The sequence below is a fragment of the Pristiophorus japonicus genome, chromosome 10 (genome assembly GCF_044704955.1).
Source record: "Pristiophorus japonicus isolate sPriJap1 chromosome 10, sPriJap1.hap1, whole genome shotgun sequence".
Classification (NCBI taxonomy): domain Eukaryota; kingdom Metazoa; phylum Chordata; class Chondrichthyes; family Pristiophoridae; genus Pristiophorus; species Pristiophorus japonicus.
The window spans coordinates 131,534,851-131,553,847 of NC_091986.1; the positions used below are offsets into that span (position 1 = coordinate 131,534,851).

At 46.5% G+C, this 18,997-nt stretch overlaps 1 protein-coding gene across 1 annotated transcript in view; it reads left to right on the forward strand.

Moving 5' to 3' along the window:
* The window catches only part of LOC139274796 (interleukin-18 receptor 1-like), a 177,904-nt gene extending 165,017 nt beyond the window's left edge, over positions 1 to 12,887 (forward strand). Inside the window, exons 12-13 of the mRNA XM_070891490.1 lie at positions 1,668 to 2,041; positions 12,591 to 12,887. Coding sequence (XP_070747591.1) covers positions 1,668 to 2,032 — 365 coding nt within the window. The 3' untranslated portion in view covers positions 2,033 to 2,041; positions 12,591 to 12,887. The remainder of the gene's footprint in view (positions 1 to 1,667; positions 2,042 to 12,590) is intronic.
* Positions 12,888 to 18,997: the final 6,110 nt, after the last annotated feature.

Here is an 18,997-nt window from a genome sequence, read left to right on the forward strand (position 1 = left end):
ACACCAAGTCACGATGATCTTTTTGTGGTTGCAGACAAGCTGCACATTGATGAAATGGAAGCCTTTACGGTTCATGGATACGCCTGGGGATTCTGGGATGCCTTGATGGGTATATGGGTGCAGTCAATGATGCCCTGCACCTGCCAGCCAGAGTTGCAAAGCCAAGCGCCTGCTCAGGAACACATCAGTGGCAAAGTGACTGACTTGTCAAACATGGCATCGGTCACCTGGGTGATGCATTTGTGGACGGCCAACTGCAAGATCCTGCAAATGTCTCCAGCAGATCCCAGGAAGGGGCTTGAGGTGAAGAATTTGAAAACAGTGGTGACTTTGAGAGCCACTGGTGTTGTGTGTGCACCAGGTCCACTTGGCAGCAGGTCTTGTTCAAGCAAGCTACAAATGTCTGCGATGACCTGAGCCTCCTGTGATCCTCTGCCTATATACCCTGTGTTGGGATATCGCCTCCTGTGAGCGGCACCCCTGTGCTCGTCCCCTCTCTCCTGTGGAGCATGAGGTCAGTGAGAAGATGGCTGCTGCTGCGGCGACTGGTGTGGCTGGTCTTGCTGCTGGGGCTTGTCTAGGTCTGACTCTGAGGTCCAAGTTGAAACAGCATAAGCGGCACCGATGCTGATCTGATAGATGCCAGGTAAAGTGGAGATCAGAGGCACAATCCTCCAATATAGTGAGAGTGACTTCTGAAGTTGTAGAAATCATCTGCAAACTCCTGAAAGCAAACTCAGCACAAGTGGTGTCAGCAAGAACTTTCCTTAGTCAAGGAAACAGGAATGAGTTGTGAATATTACTGTGATTTTTTTTAACTATCAATTGTTCAACTCCCACAGTGGCCACTCTGCTCTCGCTGTGCTTTCACTGGCGAGGTTCTGCAAGCCTGGGAATCCAGTGGACCGCCAATAAAAGCTCCAACATAAGGTTAAAAAGGCTGTTAACAGCCTCTTAATGAGCTTTCAACCACCTTAATTAGATCACCCACCTCCCCCAAGCGCTGACTAACATGCACGAGTTAAAGGCAGAAGCGGTGGGTTGAAGCCAGCTTACCGACGCACTGTCAATTTCAGCGCTTTTAACTACCCAAGCGCTCGTAAACCTGCACAATCTCCAAAGTAAAAATTCCGGTCAATGTTGGGCTAACAATATCTATTATGGATAAAGCAGGAGTTTGTTATCAAGGATCCCATATATGGGAGGTGGATGGTTGGGGGGGAGTGGTGGGGGGGGGGCAGGGGTGGTATTAACCTTTTCCTGCAAAACTGGTCTCCTAATCTCCATGCCTGTGATCATCATCATGACAGGTTGAAGCTGCGATATAGCATATGTCATAAGTCTAAGCATTGCAGAGGGGCTTAAAGTAAGCTATTTTCCCCTGGTTTGAATAAAAGCCCTGTGATAATCTAGCCAAAATTGGTCAGTCACCTTTGTGTGTCAAATGACCAATTTGCAAATAAATTCCAATGTGATACATCCGTGAAAAGTAAATCAGAATCCCTAATAAAACTGTTTACATTTGACTTACTGCTTGGTTTCCTAGGAAAACAGTTTGAATCTGCAGAAAATCTGGTCATTTCTAGGTTAAGATTTATATGTAGAATATTAGATATTCTTTCCCCATTTGGTATTTTTAATAAAGCAGTACTTAATTTGTTTTACAGCTTCTGCAGATAATATACTTTTTTATATTAACAAATGCCGAAGATTGATTATAATACTCAGTAAAGAATATGTGGATAATGAGTACAGTTCTACGTATGAACTGATGACCGGGCTGCATCAAGTATTGGTTGAAAGAAAAATAAAACCAATACTTATTGAATTTAAGCCTATAAACAATACTAAGTTATTACCAGAGTCACTTCAGCTTGTTCTGAAGTCAAAAAGAACTGTGAAATGGAAAGGAAGTAAATCTGCCGTCAAACATTCATATTTCTGGAAGAAGGTACGATACTTGATGCCAGCAAAAGGTGGCCAACTGTCGCAACATTCACAACGTGAATCAGTGGTTTTGAAAAACATCTGACTCAAAAATGTAAGTACAGGTTTGCTGACATTTTATCTTTCCTGCCATTGATTCAAATTGCATTTGTGCCAGTTTGGCCAAAGTAAGTTTCTGCATCAGTGATAACATGTGCTGTTAGATTCGAGCAGCTTGTGTTGCAGAATGCCACTGTAAATGAAGCATCATAAAACCGAGGTTACTCCCAGTTGTTTGTGCATTTATTTATGTTAATTAAATTAATCTGCTTTTTGTATGTTTAACAGGGAACTACTAAAAGTTTGGTAATGTTTAATAGAGGCATATTCAAAGTGTAGTGTCTCTGCACTGTATTATAAAGTCACACGAGGCATATACTGCAGACAAGGTCACTCATGACCTGCACCTTTATTCCCAGGACCAAGGAGTGCTGAGCCTGCGTGGAACCTCCCTTTAAGTACCTGGCTGACCAGGTGAGGAGTGTCTCCCACAAGTTCACCCCCTGTGGTCAAGGTGTGTATTTCACAGTTGTATACAGTGTACAGTGTTGTTACATATTGGTTACAGTTATGTGAATGTTACAAACATGACATCACCTCCCCGCTAATGTCTTTGGGTCAAAGATTGAGTCTTTCAGGCGGTCGACGCTCTCTCGTGGAGTGCCGCAGTTGTGGCTCTGGTGGTTGAGCCACGGCATGCGTCTCTGTTGCCTGAGTTGGTTCCGGGCTGGCCGCAGGGACTGTGCGTGCTGTTGACTGTCCTTGTTGCTCGTTCACTGGCAGTGGTGTGGTTGACTTCCCATGGTCTATTTCAGGTTCCTCAGTTTCCATGCTGAACCTTTTCTTTACCTGGTCCAGATGTTTGCGGCATATCTGTCCATTGTTTAGTCTGACCATTATGACCCTATTCCCCTCTTTGCCGATTACAGTGCCCTCAAGCCACTTGGGTCCCAGTGCATGATTGAGAATGAATACAGGGTCATTGATTTCTATGCATCTCCCCACTGAGTTGCGATCATGGCACTCTATTTGGGATTTGCGCTTGCCCTCAACAATGTCCGACAGAGCAGGATGAATGAGGGACATCCGCGTTTCAAGCATGCGTTTCATGAGTAGCTCCGTGGGCGGGACTCTCGTGAGCGAATGTGGGCGGGACCTATAGGCCAGCAGGAGGCGCGACAGGCGGTACTGAATAGAGGGTCCTTGAATCCGGAGCATGCCCTGTTTTATGATTTGAACCGCACGTTCCGCCTGGCCATTGGAAGCCGGCTTGAACGGCGCCGTCCTGACGTGTTTGATACCATTACCCGACATAAACTCCTGGAATTCCTAGCTAGTAAAGCACGGGCCATTGTCGCTAACTAGGATGTCTGACAAGCCATGGGTTGCAAATACCGTGCGCAGACTCTCCACAGTGATGGATGTCATGCACAAATTCAATATGATGCACTTGATCCATTTAGAGTATGCATCGACAACAATCAGGAACATTTTTCCCATAAACGGGCCCGCGTAGTCTACCTGAATGCGTGACCATGGCTTGGTGGGCCAGGGCCACCCGAGGGGGCATTTCCCAACTGAGCACACGTCGTGCACCTGCGAACACAGTGTTCCAGGTCTGAGTCAATTCCCGGCCACCATACATGTGACCGGGCAATGGCCTTCATTAGCATGATGCCTGGGTGCTCGCTGTTGAGTTCCCACATGAAAGCTTCCTTTTCTTTCTGGGGCATGACTACTCGGCTGCCCCATAGTAGCCAGTCGGCTTGGATGGAGAGCTCGTCCATCCATCTGTGAAACGGTCTGACCTCCGTGTGCGGGCGCCCAATCCCCAATCAGGACACATTTCTTTATCAGTGACAGGAGGGGATCTCTGTTTGTCTAGGTTTTGATCTGGTGGGCTGTGATGGGGGAGTCTGCGGTGTCGAAAGCCTCAACGGCCATGACCATCTCTGCGCTTTGCTCCGACGCCCCCTCAGTGGTCGCCAGTGGGAGCCTGCTGAGCGCATCAGCGCAATTTTCAGTGCCTGGCCGGTGCCGTATGGTGTAATCATACGCAGCCAGCGTGAGAGCCCATCGCTGTATGCGAGCTGACGCATTGGCATTGACAGCCTTGCTGTCGGATAACAGGGATGTTAACGGCTTGTGGTCCGTTTCTAACTCGAACCTTCTGCCAAAAAGGTACTGGTGCATCTTTTTTACCCCGCAGACATATGTGAGTGCTTCCTTTTCGACCATCCCATATCCCCGTTCTGCCTGGGAGAGCGACCTGGAGGCCATTGGAAGCTGCAACACACACCCAGCCCCATAGGATAATGCATCACATGTTAAAACCAGTTTCTTACAGGGGTTGTACAAGGTCAACAGCTTATTAGAACAAAGCAGGTTCCGCACCCGATTGAAAGCCCGTTCTTGAAAGTCCCCCCAAAACTATTCGCAACCCTTACGCAAGAGCACGTGTAGTGGCTCCAACAATGTACTTAAGTTCGGCAGAAAGTTCCCGAAGTAGTTTAAGAGTCCCAGGAATGACCGTAACTCCGATGTGTTGCTGGGCCCGGGCGCATGACGGATTGCCTCCGTTTTGGATTTGGTAGGCTGGATCCCGTCTGTGGCAACCCTCCTGCCCAAAAACTCAACCTCAGGGGCCAAAAACACACACTTGGGCTTCTTTAGTCGCAAGCCTACTCGGTCCAGTCGGCGTAGCACCTCCTCCAGGTTGTGGAGGTGTTCCTCGGTGTCTCGACCCGTGATTAGGATGTCATCTTGGAATACGATTGTGCCAGGAATGGATTTAAGCAAGCTTACCATGTTCCTCTGGAAGATGGGGTCAGAGGGTCCAGTAAGAAGGAGGAACTGAGGGAAATCCTTATTAGTCGGGAAATTGTGTTGGAGAAATTGATGGGATTGAAGGCCTATAAATCCCCAGGGCCAGATGGACTGCATCCCAGAGTACTTAAGGAGGTGGCCTTGGAACTAGCGGATGCATTGACAGTCATTTTCCAACATTCCATTGACTCTGGATCAGTTCCTATCGAGTGGAGGGTAGCCAATGTAACCCCACTTTTTAAAAAAGGAGTGAGAGAGAAAACAGGGAATTATAGACCGGTCAGCCTGACATCAGTAATGGGTAAAATGATGGAATCAATTATTAAGGATGTCATAGCAGCGCATTTGGAAAGAAGTGACATGATAGGTCCAAGTCAGCATGGATTTGTGAAAGGGAAATCATGCTTAACAAATCTTCTGGAATTTTTTGAGGATGTTTCCAGTAGAGTGGACAAGGGAGAACCAGTTGATGTGGTATATTTGGACTTTCAGAAGGCTTTCGACAAGGTCCCACACAAGAGATTAATGTGCAAAGTTAAAGCACATGGGATTGGGGGTAGTGTGCTGACGTGGATTGAGAACTGGTTGGCAGACAGGAAACAAAGAGTAGGAGTAAATGGGGACTTTTCAGAATGGCAGGCAGTGACTAGTGGGGCATCGCAAGGTTCTGTGCTGGGGCCCCAGCTGTTTACATTGTACATTAATGATTTAGACGAGGGGATTAAATGTAGTATCTCCAAATTTGCGGATGACACTAAGTTGGGTGGCAGTGTGAGCTGCGAGGAGGATGCTATGAGGCTGCAGAGTGACTGCAGGTTAGGTGAGTGGGCAAATGCATGGCAGATGAAGTATAATGTGGATGAATGTGAGGTTATCCACTTTGGTGGTAAAAACAGAAACAGACTATTATCTGAATGGTGACAGATTAGGAAAAGGGGAGGTGCAACGAGACCTGGGTGTCATGGTACATCAGTCATTGAAGGTTGGCATGCAGGTACAGCAGGCGGTTAAGAAGGCAAATGGCATGTTGGCCTTCATAGCGAGGGGATTTGAGTACAGGGGCAGCGAGGTGTTGCTACAGTTGTACAGGGCCTTGGTGAGGCCACACCTTGAGTATTGTGTACAATTTTGGTCTCCTAACTTGAGGAAGGACATTATTGCTATTGAGGGAGTGCAGCGAAGGTTCACCAGACTGATTCCCGGGATGGCGGGATTGACATATCAAGAAAGACTGGATCAACTGGGCTTGTATTCACTGGAGTTCAGAAGAATGAGAGGGGATCTCATAGAAACGTTTAAAATTCTGATGGGTTTAGACAGGTTAGATGCAGGAAGAATGTTCCCAATGTTGGGGAAGTCCAGAACCAGGGGTCACAGTCTAAGGATAAGGGCTAAGCCATTTAGGACTGAGATGAGGAGAAACTTCTTCACCCAGAGAGTGGTGAACCTGTGGAATTCTCTACCTCAGAAAGTTGTTGAGGCCAATTCACTAAATATATTCAAAAAGGAGTTAGATGTAGTCCTTACTCCTAGGGGGATCAAGGGGTATGGCGAGAAAGCAGGAATGGGGTACTGAAGTTGCATGTTCAGCCATGAACTCATTGAATGGCGGTGCAGGCTCGAAGGGCCGAATGGCCTACTCCTGCACCTATTTTCTATGTTTCTATGTTTCTATAGCGGCTGCTGAACGAATGCCAAACGGACACCTGTTGTAAACAAATAGCCCCTTGTGCGTAGTGATGGTGGTTCGTAGCTTGGATTCTTCGGCCAGCTCCTGGGTCATGTTGGCTGAAGTGAGGTCCAACTTGGTGAACAGCTTGCCACATGCCAGCGTGGCAAAAAGGGCCTCTGCTCTCGGAAGCGGGTATTGGTCCTGTACTGACACTCGGTTGATGGTGGCCTTGTAGTCGCCACAAATCCTGACTGAGCCATCCGCTTTAAGGACAGGGACGATGGGGCTTGCCCAGTCATTAAATTCAACAGGCGATATTATGCCCTCCCTTAGCAGCCTGTCCAAATCACTCTCAATTTTCTCACGCATCACATATGGCACGGCTCTGGCTTTGTGATGCATTGATCTGATGTCCGGGTTGATGCGTATCACTACTTTGGTGCCCTTGAAAGTCCCGACCCCAGGTTGAAATAGTGATTCGAATTTCTGTAGGACCTGTGAACATGAACTTCGCTCCACAGATGAAATGGCATGCACATCCCCCCATTTCCAGTTCATCTCAGCTAGCCAGCTCCTCCCCAAAAGCGCGGGACTATTCCCCAGGACAATCCAGAGTGGCAGCCGGTTCTCTGATCCATTATGTGTGACCACCAAATTTGCACTGCCGAGCTCTGGGATGATCTCTTTGGTGTACCTTCGTAATTGCGTCTCAATGCGTTCTAGTTTCGGTCTGCTAGCTTTGAGTGGCCTTAGCCTTTGGAATTGTTGGACACTCATAAGTGACTGGCTAGCTCCTGTGTCCCGCTCCATGCGTACCGGGATGCCATTTAATAGAACTTTCATCATCATAGGCGGCGTTTTAGTGTATGAGCTGTGGATGTCTGCCACGTGAACCCGCTGGACTTCAGCATCCATGGCTGTGCCCCAAGCATCCAACTGCCTTGCAGACTCTTCGCCTGGTTCCTCTGCCTTGTAAACTAACCTCGCTATGGGTTTTCTGCACATTCTGGCTAAATGTCCCTTGAAATGGCAGGTTCAAAAGATAAATTGTTGAACCCTGCAGGTTTCTGCATTGTGTCTGCCCCCGCATCTCCAGCATGAGCTGAGATTGTTGTTGACAAAGGGACTGTTGCCAGGCATTCCTCTCTGATTGTCTCTTTGATTACTCCTGATCACTCTGTTGCTGTGTGTCATTGGTCCCATCCCGGGACGCATTGTCCCTTATGATGGTGTGAATTGCCGATCCTCCTGCCATTGTCTTTGTTGCTGTCCCACCCTGGAATCTGTTGCTGCCTGGGCGGTGTCGAATTGCCCTTGCCTGCCTGCCTGGGCGGTGTCGAATTGCCCTTGCCTGCCTGCGGGGTTCTGTATCGCTTTTACAACATTAACTCCCTGGTTCATCGCCACGTTGAAACCAGGGCTGCGTGTGTAAATTATCTTGGTCTCCTTTTCCCCTGCCAAGAAGGTCTGAGCGATCAAAGCTGCCCTTTCCAAAGTCAAGTCCTTAGTCTCAATAAGCTTCCTGAAAATCCCGGCATGACCAATGCCCTCAATGACGAAATCCCTTAACATCTCCCCCCTGCAGGCATCTGTGAACTTACAGAGGCTGGCCAAACGCCGAAGGTCCGCAACGAAGTCCGGTATGCTTTGTCCCTCCCGACATCTGTGTGAATAGAATCGATGTCAGGCCATGTGTATGCTGCTCGCCGGTTTGAGGTGCTCACCGATCAGTTTACTGAGCTCCTCAAATGTTTTGTTTGCCGGCTTCTCAGGTGCGAGCGCGTATGTCTTAGGCCCACAGCTGGTCAGTAGGTGCGCCCTTCGCTTGTCGGCCACTGCCTCTCTCAGCCAGTCTTTCATGACAAAGCTCTGCTGGAGCCTCTCAACGAAATCGTCCCAGTCCTCACCAACACAGTACCTTTCATCTGTGCTACCGGTGGCCATTCTCGTGAGTCGTTGATTCCCGTTTCCCATCGCCAAATGTAGTATCTCTGCACTGTATTATAAAGTCACACGAGGCATATACTGCAGACAAGGTCACACATGATCTGCACCTTTATTCCCAGGACCAAGGAGTGCTGAGCCTGCATGGAACCTCCCTTTAAGTACCTGGCTGACCAGGTGAGGAGTGTCTCCCACAAGTTCACCCCCTGTGGTCAAGGTGTGTATTTCACAGTTGTATACAGTGTACAGTGTTGTTACATATTGGTTACAGTTATGTGAAGGTTACAAACATGACACAAAGAATGGATATCTGCAAGAAAAGTAACATGATTCTGGTGCGGCTGCGAGTCAGTTAGATAGCTGTTGCTCAGTGCGACAAATTCCATGGTATTGTCACTCTATGTAGGCAGATAGAGGCAAAAAAGTTAAGCTTCCTGAAGGTGTCTTTTGCTTTTAACTTTCATAGAGTATTAATGTGCTACTTAAGCCATGTAGACCTTGTCTGGATGATTTAAACAGCACACCTCTGTGGACCTTTCAACTTGGAAATGAGAAACATTAATCTATTAATACATAGACAGTTCAAAGGCTAATGGATCATTTTGACCTGTGGCCTGAGAGAGAGAGAGAGATTTTTGTTGCTCAATTGAGTGCTTGGCACACATTGGGGCCAAGTTTCGGCCTGAGTTGCTCCTGTTTTTTTAGAGCAACTGGTTTAGAATGGAGTATCTTAGAAATTGCAATTCTTGGCATTTAGTTTGCTCCAGTTCTAGTCAGTTAGAACAGTTTCAGTTTGGAACAGTTTTTATTTTTCAAAAAGGGGCGTGTCCGGCCACTTACGCCCGTTTTGAAAGTTTAGGCAGTGAAAACTTACTCCAAACTAACTTAGAATGGAGTAAGTGTAGATTTTTATACGCTCAGAAAAACCTTGCTACACTTAGAAAATCAAGCGTAGGTTACAAATCAGGCGTAGGGAATGGCGGGGGGTGGGGGAGGGGGGTTTAAAGGGAAGTTTACAAACATTAAACACTTCAGTTTTACAAATAAAGAGCCATCATCAATAATAAATGATAAAAACATCAATAAATCAACCAATAAATCAATCAAATAAAAAATTAAAAAAATTTAAAAATCAATAAATAAAGCATTTTCTACTCACCGACTACAGCACCAGGAGCCCTCCAACAGCGTGCTGGGACGCCCCCCCCACCCCCCAGTGTGTCTCTGTCAGTGTCTCTATCTGTCTGTCTGTCTGTCTGTGTGTCTCTCTCACTCTCTGTCTGTCAGTGTTTCTGACAGCGAGGGGAGGGGGAGGAGTGGGGTGGAGAAGGGGAGGAAGGGGGTGGAGGGAGGGTGGAGAGAGGGAGAGGGAGGGGGAGAGGGAGAAGGAGGGGGAGAGGAGGGGCGAGAGGGAGGGAGGGGGGAGAGGGAGAGGGGGGAGAAGGAGAGGGGGGAGGGAGGGAGAGGAAGAGGGGGGAGGGAGGGAGGGGAGGGGGAGAAGGGAGGGGAGGGAGAACAGGGAGGGAGAGAATGGAGGGGGAGAAGGGAGGGGGAGAAGGGAGGAAGGGAGGGAGGGGTGGGGGAGGGAGGGAGGGAGGGGGAGAAGGGAGGGAGGGAGGGAGAGAGGAGAGGAGAGGAGAGGGAGGCTGAACGGGCCGGGCCCGGCCGGGCCCAAGACTTCGGGCGGGGCCCGCCCCCAGCACCGGATTTAAAGGTAAGTGGGTCGTGGGTCGGGTCGGGGGGTGGGGCGGTGGTGGGGTGGGTCAGGTCCGGGGTCGGGTCCGGGGGCAGGGGGGTGGGGGTCTGGTCCGGGGGTGGGGGGTGGGGTTGGGTCCGGGCCGGGGGCGGGTGGGAGTCAGGTCGGGTCGGGAGGAAGTACGAGCTGGGCGTGGGAGGTGCAGCCTGATCCACGCAGCCCCAGTGAGGCAATTCGGCCAGGGCTAGGGGCTGCGTACTTCGGGCCCCTCCCACACAGTTTTGGGTGCCTGGAGCTACTGCACATGCGCGCCCACTGTAGCACGCCTGTGCAGAGGTCCCGGCACTGTTTTCAGCGCAGGGACCTGGCTCCGCCCCGCACAGCTCGTGCTGCACCACGCCCAGCTCCAGAGGTCCTGCAGGGAGCCGGAGAATCGGTAAGTATTTTTTAGGCGCACTTTCTGGAACGGCACGGCCCGAAACTTGGGCCCATAGAAACACATCACCATGTTTAAAAGTCTTCAAATCAAGCTATTGAGAAATCTACATCCCCAGCCCCTCCCCTACCCCCGCAAAGGGTTTCTCCCGGTAGAGAAACATCCCACTTACACAATTCAGAAATCTAAAGCACAGGTTGGCAGACCCAAGGCTTCGAGACTCTCTGTGTGTACATGAGTACTGCTAGCGTTTGACCAGCTTAAATCGGGCAGCTTACAAGAGCTGCTTGCCCAACTCGGGCCACCCTACCCGATCGTGCATTGTTTTGGAGGATTACCTGGAGCTGACTGAGAAGAATTCCAGCCTCAAGTGATAGACCTACTCAAACAGGTTCAATTTGTGAGTCAGATTGGGTGGTTCATATGGAATACAAAGTCTGCTTAAGGGAAGCACAGCGAGATCGTGCAAAGAGGATTGATTCTTTAAAATACCCTAATATTACATTGCACTGGAAAGCAGTGTGTTGTGAGAGAAAACTCTCCAGTCACATTAATTGTAAATGTTTTTTATAGTTAGGTAATAAGCAATCTTTTTAACAATACCTTAGTAACTCAGATCTAACTAACCTTGAACCGTTAAAATTACAACATTGAACGAAAAATCTGATTGAATTCATCAGGTCTTGAAAATGCCAGATGATTTCCCATTTTCGTATAGCAGTTATAAATGGACATAAGGGATATTCTCCGGTCAGTGGGATTAATCTAGCTGATGTGAAATGTGTGTTACTAGTGGGGTGTGCAGCCTTCCGATCAGCCTCAAGTGCTCTTGCACAAGATGATTGAGACCTTCATTTAAGCATTTTATATGTTGTATGACATTAATAGGACTTTGCATATTGCCTATAACAGTTATGTGCTGTGCTTGTCCATTTGGTGGGGCAGAAAGTGAAGCTCCATATTAGACTATTTTTTTTAACAGAGTCCAAAAAATTAAAGTGAAAGAATGTTAAAATGAGAGTTTTTAAAGGACAGGTGCTATTTTGTATATTTATTTTCATTTTCTCAGCCTTTTTGATGCTCGTTTTTGCTTCTACTTTGGTGGTAGAGTGATTTCTATGACTTTTTTGTGGGTGCTGTTTGTGTGGTTGTGTGTCAGTACATGAAAAGGTAGACAAGACTTTAACAAGAGCAGGATGGTACTAGCCCTGAGCTTGGGGAAGGCCTAAGGCTCCACATTCCCCTACTCCATCGGTGTTCTTATAGCTAAGGAACTACAGGACACCTCCTCCAACGGAGTCATTGGCTTGTAATTCCTGTGTTCTCTTCCACTTTAGGTCTATTCCCTTGTATTCAATGCCAACTTGTCATGCAAGCAGAGAACTTTAGAGATATTAACTGAAGAATTGGTGTAACTATGTTTCGAAGGTCATGAGCCTAACAGCTTAGGATGATAGAAATTTACAGCACAGAAGGAGGCCATTCAGCCCATTGTGTCTGTGCCAGCCAAGAAAGAGCTATCCAGCCAAACCACACTTTCCAGCTCTTGGTCTGTATCCCTGTAGGTGACAGCACTTCAAGTGCATATTCAAGTGCTTTTTAAATGCAATGACTGTGTCTGCCTCTACCATCCTTTCAGGCAGTGAGTTGCAGACCCCCACCACCTTCTGGGAGAAAAAAATCTCTCCTCAACTCCTCTCTAATCCTTCTACCAATTACTAAAATCTATGCTTCATGGTTATTGACTGCTCTGCTAAGGGAAATAGCTTCTTCACAATTTTTTGCTTGTGTGAACAGGTCAACTCATTATTTAATTTTTTAATCATATTTTGACCCAAGTGGCATCCTCTGTGTATATAATACTACATTTGTATTATGCAGTGATTGATTAAAAAGTTTACAAATGACTGCTTCTTTGTTGAAAACAAATGTACCAAATATGTTTTGCTTCTGTGTTCCCTTTCCCAACCACCTTTCCACTAAGAAAGCATAGTTAAAAAACAACCTTTAAAATGTTCTTCTGTTTTCAGGCCTCCATCATGTACCATGAATTTACCACTAAAGCTGGCACCAAATGGGAGAAGCCTTCCACTTGTAGTTCTGATACATGCCTGAGTAACCTTGGAGGGTGGGTATGCAGTGTCTGCCATCTGGTATATGTACAATTACACCTAACCTATCATTTCAATTTATTCCTATTAATTGTTCCTTTTTTCATACAGTTAACATTATTACCGGGAAAAAAGGCCAAAAAATTGTAGTTTTCCATTAGATTCTTTTTGACATTGATAGATTAAAGTCTGTAGTATTGTTACAATGTCGGTTTCCTTTTATCTAGTCGAAAAGAGCCCAGCATTGTCTTACTGTATTTTTTTAAAAAAACTTTTGATTAAGATATTTTATACAAAGCTTACAGTTTCTGCATTATCTTGCCTTGTTACTGCTCATAATTTGTCAAATTTCATTAAACAACAAATATATATGAAACCGAATTGGTGATTATTTTAACAAGGAATATCAAACATGTAGGCATGTGATCAGCAGGAGATCCAAAGTGTCAAATAAGTAGATGTAAACAATGGAGTCCAGAATATAGAGTGGTATTGATGCCATTGAAAGCTCAGTTACTGTTATGGTGTACATAAGTATGGGACAGGCCTGATGAACCATCTAGTTTTTCCCTGTCCATTATATTTTCTATAATAAGTTACAAGCACTGGAACATAAGAACATAAGTACTAGGAACAGGAATAGGCCTTACGGCCCCTCGAGTCTGCTCCGCCATTCAATAAGATCATGGCTGATCTGATCATGGACTCAGCTCCACTTCCCTGCCCGTTCCCCATAACCCCATATCCCCTTATCGATTAACAAACTGTCTATTTTTGTTTTAAATTTATTCAATATCCCAGCTTCCACTGCCCTCTGAGGCAGCAAATTCCACAGATTCACAACCCTCTGAGAGAAGACATTTTTCCTCATCTCTGTTTTAAATGGGCGGTCCCTTTTTCTAAGATCGTGCCCTCTAGTTCGAGTCTCCCCTATCAGTGGAAACATCCTCTCTGCATCCACCTTGTCAAGCCCCCTCATAATCTTATACGTTTCGATAAGATCACCTCTCATTCTTCTGAATTCCAATGAATAGAGGCCCAACCTACTCAACCTTTCCTCATAAGTCAACCCCCTCATCCCCGGAATCAACCTAGTGAACCTTCTCTGAACTGCCTCCAAAGCAAGTATATCCTTTTGTAAATATGGAAACCAAAACTGCACGCTGTATTCCAGGTGTGGCCTCACCAATATCTTATATAGCTGTAGTAAGACTTCCCTACTTTTATACTCCATCCCCTTTGCAATAAAGGCCAAGATACCATTGGCCTTCCTGATCACGCTGTACCTGCTTACTATCCTTTTGTGTTTCATGCACAAGTACCCCCAGGTCTCACTGTACTGCGGCACTTTGCAATCTTTCTCCATTTAAATAATAACTTGCTCTTTGATTTTTTTCTGCCAAAATGCATGACCTCACATTTTCCAACATTATACTCCATCTGCCAAATCTTTTCCCACTCACTTAGCCTGTCTATGTCCTTTTGCAGATTTTTTGTGTCCTCCTCACTCATTGCTTTTCCTCCCATCTTTGTATCATCAGCAAAATTGGCTACATTACACTCAGTCCCTTCTTCCAAATCGTTAATATAGATTGTAAATAGTTGGGGTCCCAGCACTAATCCCTGCGGCACTCCACTAGTTACTGATTGTCAACCAGAGAATGAACCATTCATCCCAACTCTCTCTTTTTTGTTAGTTAGCCAATCCTCTATCTATGCTAATATATTACCCCCAACCCCGTGAACTTTTATCTTGCGCAGTAACTTTTTATGTGGCACCTTGTCAAATGCCTTCTGGAAGTCCAAATACACCACATCCACTGGTTCCCCCTTATCCACCCTGTTCGTTACATCCTCAAAGAACTCCAGCAAATTTTTCAAACATGACGTCCCCTTGTTCTGTACCACAGTTGGCTGGGAGTGCAAAATCTGCTGAGAGAGCTGAGATATATAGGCATCACTGATCTCTGATTCTGAAGAGCTGGAGATCCAGTTGTAGGATGTACACCAAAGGAGAGTGACCCTATTTAGAGCTGAAGGCCAACAACCAATAGGAGCACAGATCCCAACTGAATGAGAGAGGTCGCTGATCTGAGTCAACTAAGTCACCAGCTCCCTCATACCTGGCTGCAAATGAGAAAGAAGCATGCTGGTGTCAGGAGCAAGACAAAGATGCTCCTAATGCTGGCATACATTTCTTATGGACCCAGCAAGTGAAGCACAACCCCAAGTTAGAAACTACAACATGCTTTGGTAAGTACCACTTCAGTATCGGCATAAGCATTGCCAATTTGAACAAACACCTTCATTATGCATAAGCTGCATGGCAGGCTTTTCTTGAAAATTTAAGTGGCAGCCAATGAACAGCGAATAGATGCTGAAGCATCTGGGCCAATGTGCTTCTTTGCTGTTATGAAGTTTCTCAGTGGAATGAGGAGCCATGGATGCAGAGGATAGCCCTGATCTCCTAACAATCATCCAGGTATTTCTTCAAATAATTCAGGCACCATGGAATGCGCTTAATAAAAGCATCGTCCTGGATATTAGCCATTGATGTTGTTTCCGGTGTCAGATACTACCTGAATGTAACCCTTTCTCCATGAAGACCATGGGATTGATATAAAGGTCTCTGATTCCCATATGGGTACCATGAGTAACTCTTTCCACTCAGCAGAACCCTGCTACCCAGTGAAAGCTGTGTGTTTGATCTAGTTGATGCCTCCTTTCCACAAGAAAAGTGATTAAGGTGTTGCCATTTGGAAACATGATGGTGATCACTTGCTTGATATATGTGTGCACTGTAGACCACCCGATGTGGCTAATGCCTCCTGGATGGCTTGAAAAGATCTGGTGACAATGCTTCGTGCTGTGGTATCGTTCACTTCTGCAGGCAGAATCATCCCTGATCCAGACATTGCATGGAGCAGATGATACAATTCTGTGCAGCCTGTCTTGTGAAGTGGAGATGGTGAAGATAGCTTTGCAGTGAGCTAGCCAGGTACAGGTCCTGGTTTATTGATGGGTGTGCCAAGTGCTGTAGAGGCTGCTGCAGCTCCATTTATTGGCCCATTATGAACTCATCTGCCTTATCTCAATGTTACAATGGATTCAGAACAACTAAAGGGGTACCCAACATCACCATTTTGTATGATGCACTTTGAATATGAGCAGCAATCAAGAATAATAAAAAATATTGGCAAGGAAAAATACTAAATATCCAAAGATGGAGTGCTACCGAGCAAAACAACTGACGCATGGAGGAAAATACAACAAGAGGGGGAATAAGACACAAAAATGTTTTAACTACATCTAAAATCTACTTTGTGGTTTTAAGATGCCTACTTGAGCTGGCCAGATAGCAGTACTCACTCGGTCAAGTTAGAAACTTATTAAAATACCATTTTTTTTTCAAACTCTACCTACTCATTTCCTTTTTTTTCTTGATTAAATTAATTCTCGATGAAAAATGGTTCCTGAAAATTAGTATGTCCTAGTCTGATGGCTGAAAATCACATTTTCCATGTTTTATTCTTGCGTGGCTCAATGCTTTTCTTCAAAGTTGGTCGGAAGTGTATATATATAAATAGAAATGATATACCAACCATGCGAGGGCAACGTGGAAATAAATAATTAATTCAGTGAGATATTTTAAAGCAGTAAAAATTTGATTCCCCATGAACTACACCATGGGAGTTTGCCTAGTGAGTAAAAATAGAAATTAGAATTAACCTTCACTGGCACATTCTGCTAATTGATAGATTTGGAATAAATCTCTGCTCAGTTGAATATCTCATCTTCAATCTTTTAAAAAATGTTCAGTTATTTCCTGTTATGTCTTTGGATGCTCTGATAATGACTCCACGAGGCAATGTATTGCACTTGAACTGTAGTGACCTTAGTCCATTTATAATAACTCCAGAGTGAGGATTACACATGGTGGCCTGCCTTTTATACTAGGCCTGGCACACCTGTACAGGCAACCTACAAGTCTCCCATTACAGTGCCCTCTGGTGGCACACCTTAGTGACCATACCGCTGGTGTACAAGTTTCCCATAGTAGTGCCCTCTGGTGGCACATCATATGTAATAGTACAGGCAGTAACATGTCTAGATACATGACATCACTCTTCCCCAAGTTCGTAGTGCAAATCACCTTCATGCATTGACTGTGCTCTGGGCTAAGCTATATCTGGTTGACCCTTGGAGGGTCGTTTCCATCTTGGGTGAGTAGGTGGTGTTTCGTTGGCAGTAGCTGGTGGTTTCTGTTTGTGATTCCATGACCACTCCATTCTCTCCTCCCCACATATAGATTATGTCGGGGCTAGTTACATTCATATACATTCAAGTCCAGAAAAAAATAATTTGCATTTACATCATTACATTTGTGGTACAGTTGTGAGGCAAGTACATTTGACTGGTGAGGTACATTCTTGATACATACTTGGGTTCAGTACTGGTGTCAGCACCGATGCGCGAGGACAAACTAGTTCCAGAAGTGCTGGGTGGTGTCCAGATAGTCTGGTGGCGGCTTGGTGCCCAGTGCTGGCAGTGGGAACCCGGTTGGCTCAAGTTGCCTGCTCTCGAGGCCTTTGCCTTTGCTCCTAGCGTCAGGCAGGTTAATAGATGCCTGTGACCTTCCTGTCCTTTCTGAGCACCATCTTTTTTCCATCCATGATGTCGACTGCGATGATCCTCTTCTCCCTGGGTTCTGCCACCGAAGCTGGGAAGTCGCCTTTTGATCTGATTTTCTTTCTCTGGAGCCCTGCCACTGGAGCCTGGGAGGTGCATTCCAGTTGTCTTAGCTGGATCATCTCCACACAGTCGTGCTGAGCGGTCTGTGCCTCGGGTGCTGTGCTGGTCTGCTCTCTGGTGCCGGATCCAACCTCAGGTGGGGGCTTGCTTTGCCTCTGAGCACGGGGGACGTCGATCGCTGGAGAGATGAAATCTTCCCAGCTCCAATGGATCTTCTTCATCCACCTTCTTCCGAGTCGCGTTGGTCCATCACCTGCAACAATCCACAGTGGTAACTTGTATACTGCGCCATCATGGAGTACCTTTACATCTGCACTACCAACGACTGGGATAAGTTCATAGGTGAAGGTGCGCAGCTTTGCCTGAACCGGGACCAATCATTCAGCTTGATTGTCCCATAGCCTCTCAAAGGCTTCTTGATTCATTACTGACTGGCTCGCCCCCGTGTCCACTTCCATGAAGACTGGAACGCCGTTTATCTCGACTTCCATCCACAACAGGGAACATTCTGTGGTGCAGATAAACATGCTATACACCTAATTGTGGGGCTGAGCTGCCTCTCTGACTATCGCGTCATAATCTGCGCTGGATTCATGGCCATCTGCAGACTCTTCATCGACACAGTGAGTCATATTTCTTTAACACATTTGCTGGAGGTGGCCCTTTGTGCTGCAGCCTTTACATACATAGTTCTTAAAACAGCATTGGTGAGCCCTGTGATTCCATCCACAACGCCAGAATGGTGCTATTCGATTAGCCCTCTCGGCGGACTCTGAGTTAAGGGACTCGGGAGCCTGTTCTCTCTCCCCTGAGGAGATTCACGTTCTATAGTCCAGCCTCTAAAGGGCGCCACTCTGTGCACAGTACTTGCCGGGTTTGAGTCCTGAGGATGAGTCATCTGCCTAGGGCTGCAGGTCGAGGTCATGAATGCCTGGCTCATGGTGATGGCCTTCTGCTGTGTGACTGTGGTATCCGCAGATAGTAGCCTGTGAAGAAGGCCCTCGTGGCCGATTCCAATGACAGATATCCCGCAGCACTTCGGTGAGGTGCCACCAGCCTCCTGAGGTCTGCAGCATATTTCGCGATTTCCTGGCCTTCAGGCCGTCAGTGGGTATAAAACCGGTGTCTGGCTGTGAGGATGCTCTCTTTGGGCTTGAGTTGTTCTTGGATCAGCTTTACAAGCTCCTCGAATGTCTTGGTCGTTGTCTTCGCTGGTGCCAGCAAGTCCCTGATGAAGCCATAGATGGTGGGCCCACAACTGATTAGTAGCATAGCTCTGCGCTTATCAGCCAGTGTGGCTGGATTATCGCCTGCCAAGTCATTTGCTGTGAAGAAATGGTCGAACCTCTCCACAAAGATGTCTCAATCATCACCATCGGCGAACTGCTGTAACGTAGCCATTCTCACTGCCAATTGTTATGTCTTTGGATGCTCTAATAATGACTCCACGAGGCAATGTATTGCATTTGAACTGTGGTGACCTTATACCATTTAATATAACTCCAGAGTGAGGATCACACATGGTGACCTGCCTTTTATACTAGGCCTGGCACACCTGTACAGGTAACCTACGA